The sequence below is a fragment of the Protopterus annectens genome, chromosome 8.part0, assembly GCF_019279795.1.
Source record: "Protopterus annectens isolate FY-2018-M chromosome 8.part0, PAN1.0, whole genome shotgun sequence".
Lineage (NCBI taxonomy): Eukaryota > Metazoa > Chordata > Ceratodontiformes > Protopteridae > Protopterus > Protopterus annectens.
The window spans coordinates 1,514,601,241-1,514,617,581 of NC_056741.1; the positions used below are offsets into that span (position 1 = coordinate 1,514,601,241).

Below are 16,341 nucleotides of genomic sequence, written 5' to 3' on the forward strand. Positions count from 1 at the left end.
ATGTTAGGTGAGTTATGGCCAAATGGCAATATAGTGTACTTATAGCTCTGTATGCAGAAAAAGACATATCCCAGATGACTGGAGAATAGGCATTCTAGTGCCAGTTTATGAGAACAGTCACAACTGTGGAATGTATAGAGATATCAAACTCTGCTCATGCTGTATGAAAGTGCTGGAGAGGGTGATTGATAAACGAATATGTAGAGTGGTACAAAGTAAGATGGCAGATGTACAGTTTGGAATCAGATCAGTATTCAACACACCCAACTTGATGTTTGCAGTGAGAGAAATAGTTGAGAACAGTGGTGGCTGGTGACTTCAAATCAAAGGGGGGCTGCAGGAGACAGTTGAATGGGTGGGGCCAACAGGAAGGGGTGTGGCCAATCAGAAAGGGGTGCGGCTATGCTCAAAACCACAAAAACTGGGACTTTAATTAAATATGATGCCCTGGGTGCCAAACCATCATTATGAGAGTACAATCAAGACAAAATGAAGTGTAGAAGAAAAAAAAATTTCAATGCATTGGCTACATGGAAACAAAAAGGTTGTGAGGCATGAAAAAATAAATTACTTTTTAAATACATTACTGGAATGCAGTTAGTCGTTACCCATTCGATTCTCAGTTAGAGCGTCTTCTGTGTAGTGACATGCGTGAATGGGTGTTCCTTCGTTGAAGGTTGTGCGTTAGGCCTGGCAAGCCAGCACTTAAAAATCCACTGCCAATCATTAGCGGACCGGAGTTCCGCTATGGTGACCCCTAACCGGGAAAAGCCGAAAGACACAAACAAACAAACTGGAATGCCAGTCAAAATCAAGTATAAAAAAACAAGCAGCAATCAACTTAAACCACTTCTCCTTGCACTGCTGCTCTAATTATAGTTTATATTCAGCTTTATAAAAGTACCAAGTAACATGCTGAAAGTAGCAATCTCTGTGATACCTCCACTCGTAAAAATGTTTCTTATTCAAGAAAGACCTGGTGCCTGACAACAACTACTTACTTGTTTCATGGGGAAAATGTGATCAAAGTAAAAAAAAATGAACACCAAACAAGAAACAAGCTCAAGATAAATTGTTTAAAGGATTACTGCACAGGTTATGGACCACACATGAAAGATTGGCATTCTATTTAGTTTACGGGTAAAGTCTGTAAAGATGACTGCAAGTATCCAACAAATGTAATGAGCTTCTGAAAATACTGTAATCCTATCCTTTATTACAAATACTGTCATATGCATTTCAATAATACCTAAAGCTTATACATTATCTAGTTATGTAAATATTCTCTATATGGCAACAACAAAAAGGCTTTCAATGTTGGCAATTCTTTAATAGTATGCTTATTAAAGCTTACTTGCATCTTACAATCTCAGACAAGCTTACCTGATGGTCATTAAAGCATTGCTACTTAAAGGAAAACTCCACCTTAGAATTCAAAAAAACATATTTTTTTCATTCTATCTTTGTTTTTGAGCTATTCTAATGCCTCAAAATCCCTCCAAGTGCTTATTTTACAATTTTAATGTGTTTCTCTCAAAATGGCGGATGACGGGGCCTGCCTTGGTAATGTGATCTTATTTTCTTGCTTTTCTTCCTTCTTTCCAGAATAAATTTAAATTCCTCCTTATATAACTCATGCCAGACATAAGGAAGTGGTGCTGTTTTCTCATGCCATTAAAATATAATGGCAGGACTGTGAAGCACTGTCATCCAAACACATGTTCTGTAAAAGAGCTGCTTCTCTGTTTACTGACTGAGCCTCATTTACCTGTCTGCCAGAGCTTGTTCTGTGGTATAAATAGCTGTTAGCTACTTGCAGCAAAAGAAATCAGATAAAAAAACAGTTTTTTGTAAGAGGAGTCTTTTGTAGTCTTAACAAACTTGATAAACCCTCCCCCATACTCTCAGCTGAAGTGTGAAAACTCTCACTGCAGTAAATAATCCTTGCTGTACATTTACAAGTGACAAGTAGTAGGACTCCTCTGCTACTTCCCAGTGCCTTCGGTGGGAAGATTTTTCTCTCTCATAAATGAGGCAGACTTAAAATGTGCTTTACTAGTTCCTCGATTATTTGTCATGTTCCACCTCCTTTTTTCTATTTCATATTTATTTATACTTTGGTAACCAGGAAAGTGAACTGGTCCCAGGACCCTTTTCAGCAACATAAGCTACACTGGCAAAGATAATAACAATTATTAAATACACTTATCAATACAAAGAAAAAAATACTGACAGACACTGACCAAGACTACATGTGGAACACACAGCCAATGTGTGACAGTGACCAAGTAAATCATTGAGCAACATTTACTCGAATGTATACATTAATAATGCTTAACTATACTATGTTGTTTATTGTAAATTCATTGTATGCACACACACACACACACACACACACACACACACATACATATACATATATATATTGCGTATGTGTGTACGTGTTTCTGTATATGTGTATGTATATAAAGTACATGTGCACAAAAGCGCGCGCGCGTGTGTGTGTGTGTGTGTGTGTGTGTGTGCGCGCGCATTTAAACACAGTTAAGTACTTTTGATTTTCTTTTCTTAGTGTTCTTAATGCAAGGGCACATAGTAAATGCATATTAAAGTAAATTCAGCTATATATTATGGTTGCTGTCTGACAATGCAAGGACTGACTCAAAGTCAGTGAGAATCTACATGCATTTCTGAAATAAAAGTAATCTATAACTCTAATCCTTACAATTATTTATTAATTGTATACTCTGCATATTTTCTTCCAAAATTGCCATTTTGCAGAGGGATTATTCGGGGGAGAACAACATTTTGAGCCAAAGTTGGGACAATTGAGAGGTTTGGATATACCTAATTCTATAAAGTGATTTATTTACACATACCTCTCAACCTCTTAATGCAGGAAATCTGGACAAGGCCAAATATATTGGGGGGACATACAGACAGTACTAAAAATTGCTCTTGTATAAAAGACAGTTTTATCAGAATAACAGGTCTTGCTTTAGCATGCATTTTTCTGAAGGGTATGAAGTCTGAAACTCAATGTCTGTCATTATTTAGTGACTTCATTCCTAAATGACTTGCCAGCAAACCACAAATTTCATTAGGAACAAACTAAAAATAAGAAGCAAAAATCTATTCATTCTGTGAAAATCTGGACAATGGAGAGGTATAGTTCAGCTGGAGCTGTCTTTGAGTTTGCCACCCCTCCCCTCACAAAATCAAGGTCGAATGGGGCCTCCTACCTGCAGGCATTCCAATGTCCCATAACTTGGCTATTTCACCCCATTTACCATAAACACTGTAATATGCATACTGCTTTACTTCTACGATGATTTGGATTTCATTTAAAAGTTTTATTTTACATTTTACAGCACAAACACTAATAGACATCTGCTAAACAAAGCAATGCAGTCTCACAATGTAAATAGACTTAGCATTAAAACTTCTCTGCCCTTGAAACTCACATTCAAAGAAAATACATCTGGCCAGTGGCAGATAAAGATTAACTATAGGCTGTTTTCAAGTCATAGGCCCCTTGCACATGAAACATAAATGTGTTCTTTGATACAACTTCCTGATTATATTAAATTATATTCCCTGTATAATACAGTACAGTTGTTAGAGGGCATTTTAAATGTATTGTTTTGAACATTTTCCAGTAAACAATGAAACAAACTGCATGCAGCAATAATGATAAAACTGCACAATTCAGAACATTTCCATCATAAAAGTCAACTCAAACTTCTACAATCCACCAGTATAAGTAAATATGTACGATTTCTGCAAAAGTAAAAGCCATCTAAATAATTCCACATTAAAGAGATCTGTAACTAATGAAGAGGTAGGTTGCTGCTAGCAAATAACTTTAAATTTCATTGTTTCATCTACAAATAAAGTGTCTGCTGCACTTGAGGAATAAATTACCCATGTTACATTAAAATAATGATAAGCTAGTAATATTGCAATAGGGAATGGATGACAAACTGATAACAGGTTGATAGTTACTAGGTATCCCCGCCAAAGAAGACATTCTCAGGACTGCAGTATTCACCCCCTTTAAAAGTACAACACAGCATAGTATCAGCAATGCATCTACATACTGTGGGAGTAGAACCTACAGTCTTCTGCATCAAAAGCAAGTACACTACTTGTTGTGCTATTAACAGTGCAAGCAGACTCAGCATAAGCAGCACTAAACTTCTCTTCCACTGAAGCTCTTAGCTACTTGTAAAATCCACTTGACACTCTGTATCTCTCAACTTTGCAGCACATGAGCACAAAAAATATGGAAAAAGACAAAATTTATTGGAGGGGGAGGGACAAAAGCCCAAAAACCAGGGACACATTTTAAACATTGCTTGTATAATCTTGGAAAGTTGCTAGAATAAAATGCTGTGCTACCACCATGCATTTCACTACCAAGTCTTAAACCCAGGACCCTGTGCACTACAGTCAGAGCAACATATCACTATGCAAAATCAGATGTTTCTTGAAAGACAGCAAGACTGAAACTTAAATGGCTATCATTTAGTGAATTCAGCTCTCACCATATCTCTCAACATCTTAGCACAAAACACCTTGACAAAGCCAATAACGGAATGCAGACCCCAAACATATTCAATGAATTTGGTTCCATAGATCTCAACCTCTTAGCACAAAAAAAACTGCACAAAGTCAATAATGGGGGGGGATACAGCCCCAAAAATAGGGACATATTTCAAATACTGATCTTATCAACTTAGAAAATTGCTAGAATAAAATGTTTTGTGGTACTGTGTACTTTCTGATGAATGTGAAGTCTGAAATTCAAATGTCTGTCATTATTTAGTGAATTCAAAATCCATAATACCACAGATTTTATAAGGAAAAGAAGAGAATCAAAATATGAGGCAAAAATCTGAATGATTTTCACAAGTGGTAGTGGGTAGGGAATTCAGGCTTTTGCTACTTGCACCCAAGGTTGAGGGTTTGAGCCTGAGTTACTCTCTCTAGCCACCATTTATACTTAACTGAGGCATTACACACACACACACACACACACACACACACACACACACACACACACACACACACACACACACACACACACACCACCACCAGTACCTGAGTAAATCCAGCTCTGGATGCAGAGTCCCATCCTTAAAGTTCCCAGTGCTGGCTTAAAATAAGCCAGTTCCCCATTCCATCCTCCATTCAAAAGTCCACAGAATAAATAAGCAAACCAGTTCCCCATCCTCCATTCAAAAGTCCACAGAATAAATAAGCCAGTTTCCCATTCTCCATTCCAAAGTCCACAGCTCCTGTTTCTTGGCACTGGACAGTTCCCCATTCAAAAGTCTGCTCTGAGTTCTGTTTCTTGTCGCCAAAATGCCACGCATGTGTGTGCTGCTTCAGCTTGTTCCAAACATGCACAGACTGCAGACCTTGCAGTCCAATCACCTTCTAGTCTATGCGGTTGTAACTGCATAGACTTCTGGAGCATCTGTAGACTGCTGCCTTCTTTCTGAATCCGGACTGATTAAAAATAGCAGTCTGGATTCAAGTTTCCAAGCACACATGCGTGGAGTTCTGGGATTTTGTTTTTATTTTGGATTACAGCTGCAGTCCAATATCAGGAGCTGCCACTGGTTGAGAAGAAGCTAGAGAAGAGGAAAGAGTCCAACAGGACATTCCTAGACTTTGAGGAGGCATATGACAAGATTTCCAAGAAAGCTAATGTGGGCATTCCTGTGACTATTTGAAGTCCCAGAAACATTTGTAGAATTGGTGCAGGCTATGTACAGGGCCTCGATGACATAAATATGAACAGTTTTTGAACTCACAGTGGGATTTCCAGTGGAGGTGGGTATGTATCAGAGCTCACTGATGTTCATACTGGTAATACACTACATTACCAAATTAATAAAGGTGATGTATGCAGATGATGTGAAATTACACGCAGGCTTTGAAGAAGAACTTCTACAAAGTTTAGGGGAATGGAATGCAAACCTGAAGGCCATACCTCTCAACAGTCCCGGATATCCATATTTCTGCAGTATACTTTTTGATCTGTTCCTCACAACATTTGTGGGGTTTTTTTTGCAAATCATTCAGGATTAACATTATTAAATAATAACATACACGTGAGTTTCAGACTTCATGTTCTTCAGAAAGTACACATAAATGCAAACCCTGCTATTCTGACAACCTTATTAGTTTATAAGAGCAATATTTAAACTCCGTCCCTGATTTTGGGCATTTGTCTCCCAATTATGCTTGGCTTTGTTCAGATTTCTTGCACTTTGAGGTTGAGAGCTACGCTGACAGCACATGAGATGAAAATGAGTCACAGATGCAAATGCTGGAAATCAGAAGAAGCTATAAATTGATTCAGAAGGGAAAGTAGTGGAACAGATTAACAGCTTCAAGTAACTTGGAGGGGTGGTTGAAGAGAAGGGAAGTCTGAATGAGGAGGTTAAAGCTAGAATCAGAGGGGCTGCAGCCAAATGGCACAGACCGTCAGAGGTAGTGTGTGACAGAAGAGTGCCAAGGCAGCTGAAAATGAAGGTGTACAAAACAGTGCTGTGACCAGTACTACTGTATGATACAGAAACCTGAGCAATGATGGCAAAGAAGTTGAGGAAGCTACAGTTGACAAAAATGAAGTATGTGAGATGGGTGGTAGGATATACTCTGTGGGATAAATGAAGAAATTTGGACATTAGATCAGAAACCCTAGTAGCTCCAAATGCAGAGAAGATCAACAAGAGCAGATTATGGTGGTTCAGGCATATGTGCAAGAAAGCAGAAGACAATCTGGTGATGATTTGGGACATACATGAAGAAGATAACAAGAAATGAGGGCATCCAGCAAAGAGACTGATGGGTTGTGTGAGAGAAGACCTACGATGGTCAGGCATGACCACTGAAGAAGGTAGGAGAATGGCTGGACTCAAGAAGATGGTGACAGTTGATGCAACACTCCAACCCCATGTAGAAAATAGGAACTTGAGAATAAACTTTATTTGCACAAACACCTTCTTTGGCAACATTATCACTTTGAGGCTGCTATCTTCCACAAAGTGATACCTAGAGGGCTAAGGGTACTTAAAATGCCCTCCTATGGGGACAAGTACCCAGAACTCCTAAAAAGATGGCAAATGCTCAATTTGCAGTTGAGTATTGACTATATGACATTAATAAATGAGTTATTTTTGCCTGAAGAGAACTCCTTAGCCACTGACATTAACAATATGACTAATATGCTTGTGGATTCCTATACAGATGAGATCTGTGTTCAACACCTTGATGATGTCCTTCTAAATGTTTCTTTATATGAAAGGAGACTGGAGAAGGAGAAAACAAATAAATTGCGCAGAGATTTCTCCCATTTCCAGGCTGGAAACGTCTTCTTTTGGCCAAGGGTGACTCGACCAATAGGAATACAGGGAAATGCTTCAGAGACGGGACAAAGAGCATTTCCTCTTGATTCAACTGTAAATAGTAGCCTGAGATCTGGTGCTCACCCTTCACAACTAACCAAAGCAGGCAGCAGCTTTTTTGGCCTAGGAACAGTGGAAAACCACCCTCCAGCTAACAACAAAGTGTGTGGAACAGGAAATACACCTGATGTAGCTGCTATTAATAATCTTCAACAAGAAGGTAAAGTTAACATCGATCTTTTTAAACATAATGTCTGTTCAACTAAGTCTACTGAAATGCCATTAGTACCTGGCGTTGTAGAGATAGATACTGAAGTTGATGTTCTCACTTCTGAACGGTGTATGCCTTCACCTTCTGCTTTTAATGATGCAGCTGTTTCTCTTAACAATAGTTTAAACAAAAATAGCACTTGTGACAGTAATGGTGCAGCAGTATTTTCAAATGACACTGACAATGACTTTACTGCTCAAAATGCTGTTAATGTGCAAAGTGCTCAGAACTCAGCTAATGATTTCAATATTGAAATAATTACACCAAAACAAACTGCTAATGAACCTGTGGTTAAACCGAAAATATTTCCTTTCAACAACAGCAATTCTGTGAACATACATTCAAAAGACAAAAAGAATGCTGAATGTCTAAGTCAGCATTTTTTTTGGACAAGGCTCTGCCTATAAGGCAGTATGTATGCAAGAGCAGGTCCAGAAGTCGCAGGAGACGGGGAAGGATAGAATCTAACCCCACATCTCAGAGCAGAGGCCCGAACACATGGACTCGCAGATAAATGACTTGGTCTTTAACCTATCTTCTGCTGCTCTCAAAAAAGAGGATCTCTCGGTCCTGAATAAAGGACTATCCTTCATACCAACTTGTGGCATGAATTTAGTTGATACCATCCTAGACATTAATTTGTTTGCCAGGAATACAATGTTGAAAGTTATCTATGATGATAATAATGGGAATAATGCTGACAGATGCATTTTTAAGAAACCAAGTTGCTTTGTTCCTAATAATTCCCCTGCTATGAATGCCTTTGTAAAAATGTGTGAAGATGACCTTAGGAAAATGGCTACTTTGAAATCTAGTAATAGTTTTTACAATTTGACTATTAAAGAGAATGAGGTTCTACAAACACTAATTAATAGATCATTTTTAGTTATTAGACCTGCAGACAAGGGGGGGTGGAATTGTTGTGTTTGATACTGAAAATTATATGGACAGAATGTTTAGCATGCTTCATAATGAAAAAGTGTACATCATATTACAGAAATTTTAGGTTAATGGTATTATCAACAGACTGAATTTCTATTTATATGATTTGCTCATTATTAACCAAATAGACTACAATCTTTTCAACTATTTTAGTGTAGAACATCCAACTATACCAACAATTTATGGTCTTCCAAAAGATCCACAAAATCCCCCACTTCGACCTATTGTATCAGGAAGAGGTTGGCTCACAGAGCCAATATCTATATATGTAGAAAAAGAGCTAAGATTTGTGTTGAATAAGGTAACTACTGTCCTCCGTGACAGCAAACAGTTCTTAGAACATCTTTATGACTGGGCTGAAACTCAACAAGCTGTAGGTTTAACTGATGTTATCTTTGGAACTCTTTGTTCACGGTTATCCCCAACAATGAAGGGATTGAGAATGTCAGGCAGTTTCTTACCAAGGAGAGCAGCTTCAGCAATACCAAAACCAATATGATATGTGCCCTTCTAGACTTGATTCTAGAGAATAATGTTTTTTTTGTTTGAAAGAGAGTTTTTTTCTTCAGAAAGTGGGAATTGCTAACACATATGCCAGTATTGCTTTGGCCCAATGGGAGAAAGAAATGTTTTTTACCTCTGACATGTACAAGCAGCACATTATGTTTTATAAACGTTTTGTGGATGATGTCTTCTTTGCTTGGCATGGTGATGAGACACAATTAGATACATATGTTAGGTTCCTTGATAACACTGCTGGGTACCTATCCTTCTCCCTTAGTCACTCCAAAGGTGAAATCAGCTTTCTGGATGTAACTGTGAGTAAAAATATGTTTGGTAATATCTCAACCAGAATACATAGGAAGGATTATAGGAAGAACAACATTCTTTACCGCTCCAGTATGCATCCTAGACACATTACTAAGAATATAGTTAAGAACCAAGTCTTGTGCTGCAAGAGATTACATACAGACAGGGAAGAATTAATGGAAGCCATGAGTCATCTCACTACAGAGTTTGTTGAGAGAGGATATAAGAAGTCTGATATTGACAGAGCGGTAGTGGAAGTAGATTCATATGAAAGTTGCAAAACCAAACCCTACTATTCAGATGAGCATCTAGTGAATGCACTCCCAGAAAGGCAGATCTCCTCAACATCTGTGAATAGGCTATGTCTTACTTTTTCTAATGATGTCAACAAGACATGTGACATCATTAAAAAGAACTGACCCATTCTTCTTACTGACCCTGAAATCAGTCGTGCTGTTGGTTCTATACCCAGTTTTAGTTTCAAAAACGGTAAGAATTTGAAAAAGAAACTTTGTTACAAACAGAAGAAAATATGTGACAGGTTTGTCTCTCAGTGTAGAGGGACTTTTTCTTGTAGAAATTGCAGAATTTGTAATAGTATTTGGTCTACTTGCATGATTCTACACCCTGTGCATCAGAAGCCTGTAGAGTTTTTATTTTATGCAGACTGCTCTACTAAAAACATTGTGTATTTTGCTAAGTGTAATCTCTGTAGTGCATTCTACATTGGTAAAACCAATAGAACTTTAAAGGAAAGAGTAATGGAACATCTTAATGATATTAGGAACAGCAAGCTTACTAATGCACTAGCCAAGCATATTTTAGATTGTGGAGACCAGCACAATTTAACATTTTTGGTTTTTTCAGAAAATGAATGTGAGTTTTAGAGAAGGTGACATTAACAATGAAACTGAATATGCTGAATTAAGGTGGATAGTGGACTTTAAGGCATATGTATCACCTAGCCTTAACAGTGCTGTGTCCTTCAAACCTCTCTTGAAAAAAAGAGGGTTGCTTCACTGATTTTTAAAGAATTTGTATTGGTTGTTGTTTTTTATTTAAACCTTCTGTGCTAATTTATTTGTGTATTAAGGTCTGATGAAGAGGATTGCCTCGAAGCGCTTACCTAACTTTGTGCTTTGGAATAAATTTCAAGTATTTTATTCTCCAGCCTACAAGTCTCTTTACTTATACATACATGGGGTTATATTTTGCTAAGTATATAGCAGCTAGTCAGCTTTCAAAGCTTCAGAGCACCTTCTATTCACATAAACTATTTATCAGCTTAAGCTAAGCTGAGAAAGAAGAAGGCATGAGTGCCAAACCCATCAGAGCTTTCCTGCCACTGAAGAATGCTCCTCTTGCAGGCTTTTGAGGACTGACAGCTGGCTAAAACTGTTCCACTGATAGGCAGATAAGTTCACTTTGGAGAAAAAAGTCTACTTTACCTTTTGTAACAGAAGTTGTACTTCATCTGTAAATATTAATTTTAAAGCTAGGAAAAGTATTTTAATGCCTGTCTCATAACCTTTAATTACTTGTATACAAGAATGTCACTTTTTTACTTTTGTGATAAAAAGTTCTCAAACCTTATTTAAAACTACTTTTTGTAGTTGTGCTATTTTACTTTTGGTGGAGAGGATAAGTGTCTAAAGTGCTTTTTACTGTGTTTCTATCAGGAAAAAGGTTACTTTTTTATGATTTTACCAAATACTGTTGTCAGGTGTCCCTAGAAGTCAGACATCTTTTTCAGCTTGACCATGGAACAGCCTACCTGGACCTTGGTTCCTTCTTCCAGCCAAAAATGAAGAAAATTACTAAACGTTTGTCATCACAAGAGGCTGCTAAATTTATTTATTATTTATTTATTTATTTTATTTTACATTTGTTAACCGGGAGAGTCCGACTGGATACATGTCCATTTTCAGCGGAGGCCCGGGGAGAAAAGCTCCAGGTACATAACAGACATATGAACATTGTTAAATTGACTCAACCAAAGATGGATGACTCTGCTGTGGACATTTTGGGTTTCTTAGATCAATTATCATCTTCCTTGGCTCTCACTGGTGTAGTCCCAGTCTATATTATATGTTCAAAAACACTTACCATTGAACACCTCTTCAGCGACCTTTAAAGAGCAAACTGCCATTGCAGTGCAAGCCCGAATCAGTGATTTTTTTCCCCTGGGAAAAAAAAAATTGCTTGCCCCATACAAAATGGCACATAACTTCTAACATTACAAAGTGGAGGGCTTCACCACACACACATCCCAATGTGGAGGGCTGTACCCCCCACCCCCCTAACTAAATATATCAACTCCGAGTTTGTTCCACAGTGGGAAAAAGGGCAAACTCACTAGGATAGCCAAGCAATTTTTTTCCCAAGGAAAAAAAAAATCACTGATGCAGGCTTTCACTAAAATGCAAGTTCGCTCTTTAATGGTCCCTGAAAAAGTGTTCGATGGTAAGTGTTTTCAAACATATAATATAGACCCGTAGTCCCGACAGCCACTATGGAGCAGGGGTTAGACATATCCTGTTCAGCTGTTGGCATGCCCTTAGTGACAAGGGAAAACCATTCTTGTCTGTCTTGGGAGAAGAGGCTGAGAAAAATGCACTCTGCCTAGCTAGGGAGGTCTTTCTTTTCCAAGGGAGGTCTTTCCTAGCAAAAGTGAGTTTGCTTCTTTAGAAATTTCTGTCAAAATAAACAGAAACTTAGATATATTTATTTTTTCTGTCTATGCCACTTTGGACAGAAGAGATTTATTGGGCTTAGCTCCGGGTTTAGTTCAGATTTTGACACTTCCAGTTTAGCTGTTTCTGGTAAAGGAAAATGAGATTCTTCATTTTCTAAACAGGTTCAGATTTATGAACCACAAAATGATTGTGAGGGTCAGATTCTGTTTTGTCTTGTCAGATTTCTGATTCATATTCTGAACAGAATGCAGCTTTGGACATTCCCTTTGAAGGATTTTCTTTCTCTGAACATATTTTAAAATGAATCAGTTTTTCAGAGGAAACATGACGACATTCCACAGTCCCCAAAGAAGTATTATAATTTATTACAATTAGATTTTCCAGAACCTACTCCAGTTCTTCCTGTTCTTTCTGTATTAGAGAAAGTTTTTTGTCACAGCCTGTTACTTGCCTAACAGCCAGCCTACTATCCCAAAGAAAGCAGATACATTGTATAAAGTTCCACAATATTTTAAGTTTTTATATACTCTTTCCAGATCACACTGAGCAGCTATTGCTTTACTGAACTCAGCTGCTATTAAACTTTTGGTTCATCCCAATTCCTCTCCTTTTGACAAGCATATAACAGCTTTGGATAGATTTGAGGAAAATGTGCATTCTTCTTCAACAGTTGTTTTTAGACATTTCAGCTATGACGCTTACATTTTAAAGTTTATGCTTGCCTTTTCTCAGAATGTGAGAAATATTTTTGCTGTTTTCTCTTCTAAGGACAAATATTCTTTGAATGTTTCTGTGTCTCAAGTGGGTAATGACTGTTTGAAATTGGCTTATGATTCTGCTGATGCAACTTCCAGGACTGCTGTCAATGGAATAGTTACATGGAGGTTTGCTTGGTTGCACTCTCAAAACTTCCATAAGTTTTTAAAAATTGTTTTCTCTTTCTTTGTGGTCCTTTCAGATCTCATGTTTACCACCCCAGTCTCCAGTACCCAATGCCCATGCTGGGTCTACCAGCTACTATACAATACCCCCAACTTACTCCATTATTGCTGAGGTCAGTTGCAGATTCTGGGGGTGTCCTGGCAGCCTGCCTCATCTGTGTTTCCATCAGTTGGAGATTTTGTTTTCTGACCTACCCACTGCTTTTCCCCGCCACACATTCTTGTCGATTACAAGCATATCGAATGCCCTACCCTCTTGGATGGGTATGTCCATCACTTCCCTATTGCTCCATCAGTCACTTGAACCTCTAATCAAACCCAGGTTGCCTGGGACATAGTCAGGGCTTTATCCTTCTAAGCCACCAGAGCAGCTTTAAAAATGAAAATTTTAACTGTTTTTGGATAAAAAATTAGCTTTTCAACCATCCACTGCAGATGTCCTTAAAAAGTGTGATGCGAAATATGCTGACTCAAGGAAGCTCTCAGAATTTTCAGCTTTTCTTCTCCATGTTTGCCAATGGATACTTACCCTACATTATTCTTTAAAAAGCAAAATAAACTCAGCAAGCTGCTGTTAAGCACATTTAGAAAAACAATGGCAAGGAGGTTCCAAAAAGAAAGGAGGAATCTCCTAGAACAAAGACAATCTAGTAAGTCTGAATGGCTATGTGAAAGTCTCCCCCCTCTCTTCCCACCCTGACAAACATTTAATACTTACATAAAGTCTGAATCTCCATTTATGTGTTTGGCACCAGACAGTTTCATACAGACATATGGGCTCTGAAAGTAATCATTCAATGTTATAAATGGAAGTGGGAGTCTCTTTCTCCTTTCTAAGGGATTCTCCCTCATCAGCCAGACCAGTCTCTTCTTTTCATTCTATCATTCAGTATCTGCTGCCTCAGGGGGTGATAGAAGCTGTTTCTATTCCTCCTCCTCCTCAGTTTGGAGAAGGGTTTTATTCAAGAATATTTGTGGTGACAAAGAAAGAACATTCTTGAAGACTAGTTCTGTAGCTTTCCTTTCATAAACTGTTTGTAACAGTATCAGATTTAAAGATTTTTATCTCTTTACAACTTGCTACCACTTATTCTCCATCTGTGTTTTCTGATAACCTTAGATTTAAAAAATGCATATCATCTCATTCCTATAAATCCAGATTTCATATCTTTTTTAAGGTTTTCTGTGTGTGGATTACATTATCAGTTCTCTGCATTACTCTCTCACTGCTCCAAGGATATTCACAAAATGTCTAGCTCCTGTGATAACCTGCTGCAGACCGCTTCAGCCAGGGAACGCCTCAGGATTCTGGGGCTCATGGTTTCTGTGATTATCATGATCCTTTTTGCAAGGCTCCACATGAGAAAAAAATCTAATGATACATGAAATCTGTATGGTCTCAATATTAACATCCTCTAACATCATTCCAGTTTTGGAGTTTGTAAAAACAAAATGAAAACTCCAGCAAAGCTAGAATTTCCACTGAGTGACCTTCCCAAACCTCCTGTATCAGAGGCACATATGATATATATGCAAATGATTCTTATGAACATCAGATGTTTCAGCTAATTGGTTTGTGAATGAATCCAGGTCTTCCAGTCTCCCTCCAGCTCCAGCACAGTCACAACAAAATCTTTGGACTTAACTTGGGGAGCAGTATCTATGCAGGTAAAAGTGCAGGGTCTTTGGTACAGAAAAGACAAACCAAAACACAACCATGAAAGAGATGTTGGCTCTTATAAATGCTTCAACTATCACAATCATTTATGGTCCATGGGACAGCTACATGTGTTTACAGACAACACCACAGTGATATGGCACATAAACAATCAAGGGGGGGGCAAAACTTACCCTCTGTGCAGATTAACCATAGGAGATGGGGATATAGTTTTTCAGCACAATCTCACTCTACAGTCATCTTAAATATTATCAGAATAAAATTGTGTGGTAGACAACCTGAGCAGGATCAGGACAGACCTTTACAAATGGAAATTGAAACAGCAGTCTTCCAAGAATTCATAAGAGTTGTTGGAAATATCTCAAATAGATCTTTTTGTCTATAGTTGCAACGATCATTTAGCAAAATTCTGCTTCTGGACTCCATGTATGAAAGCCTGAAAGAGAAAGGATTTTTATTTTCCTTGGACAGGAATGTTCCTTTATGATTTTCCACCCTTCCTGCTAATACCCAGTGTAGTTCTAAAGATTTAGGAAGACTCTCCAATGGCCACTGGGGTGACTTTCTTCAGGCCCAGGCAACACTGATTCTCCTTCTTTTGGAAATGATCAAGGGCAATTACCACAAGCTTCCTCACAGACTGGACCTATTCACACAAGTCAAGGAGGTGTTTGATACATCCCAACTCTGAACAACTGTGAACGACTGCCTCAGTGATAGAATCTTAATATCTTTTAGGCACCTTTTTTCTGAGAATGTGCAGCAGGTATTAAAGGAGGCAAGAAACATATATTAGGTTTATGAATGTATACAGTTTTCTAACTGGTGCCTGAATCTTTGGAAGCTAGCCAGCTGACTTTTTTCCTTAGTAGGATATAACCCCATATAGCTAAATTGACTGCAGCAATGATCATCTGAGCATATTCTGTTTTGGTAAGTTTATTTACACAAATGAACTTTTTAACTATATGAAATGATTGGTGAAGGCTGTTTCTGATATGCCTGCCTTTAATTTAAGTTCACTGTTTTAGAACAAATATACATTCACATTTCTACTTACTTTATGTTGAAATCTCCCATAATGATAAATGAAGGAGAAAGACATCAAAGATAAAAGAAACATACACATCTGTACCCTCTTCATAGTGATTCAATTCAAAATGCTTTCCATGGAGTTGACACAGTATTCTACAAATAAATTGAACAGGAAATAAATGAATGGGAAGCAGTGGATATGATGTCCATTAAATAAACATTTCAAACTCAAATGATCACAAAGGTCTCATGAGGACTATTACATTAAACTCGGGCCACATGGCCATATAAGTTTAGTAACTTCATGATTATTAACTCTAAGAAGCAAAACTGAAAAATATCTCTTGCAGGGAGAAACAATAGTTGCTTTAGTTCTTTTGTTATAAAACCAAAATATATTTATACTTCTTGCATTACATATTTGCTGAAGTGAGAAAAAGTTAAGCTGTGCATGTTTGTTGTGAAACAAATCTAAACACATATGCAGTCACTGCAGTCTGCGAAACAATAACAAAGTGATGCCTTGAATACAAAAAGTATTGATTAT

The 16,341-nt window shown here is 37.8% G+C and overlaps 1 protein-coding gene across 1 annotated transcript in view; it reads right to left on the bottom strand.

The window, feature by feature from the left end:
- Positions 1-15,919, bottom strand: part of LOC122808108 (NXPE family member 4-like) — a 513,467-nt gene extending 497,548 nt beyond the window's left edge. The window contains exon 1 of the mRNA XM_044079080.1: positions 15,820-15,919. Coding sequence (XP_043935015.1) covers positions 15,820-15,903 — 84 coding nt within the window. The 5' untranslated portion in view covers positions 15,904-15,919. The remainder of the gene's footprint in view (positions 1-15,819) is intronic.
- Between the last annotated feature and the right edge of the window lie 422 nt (positions 15,920-16,341).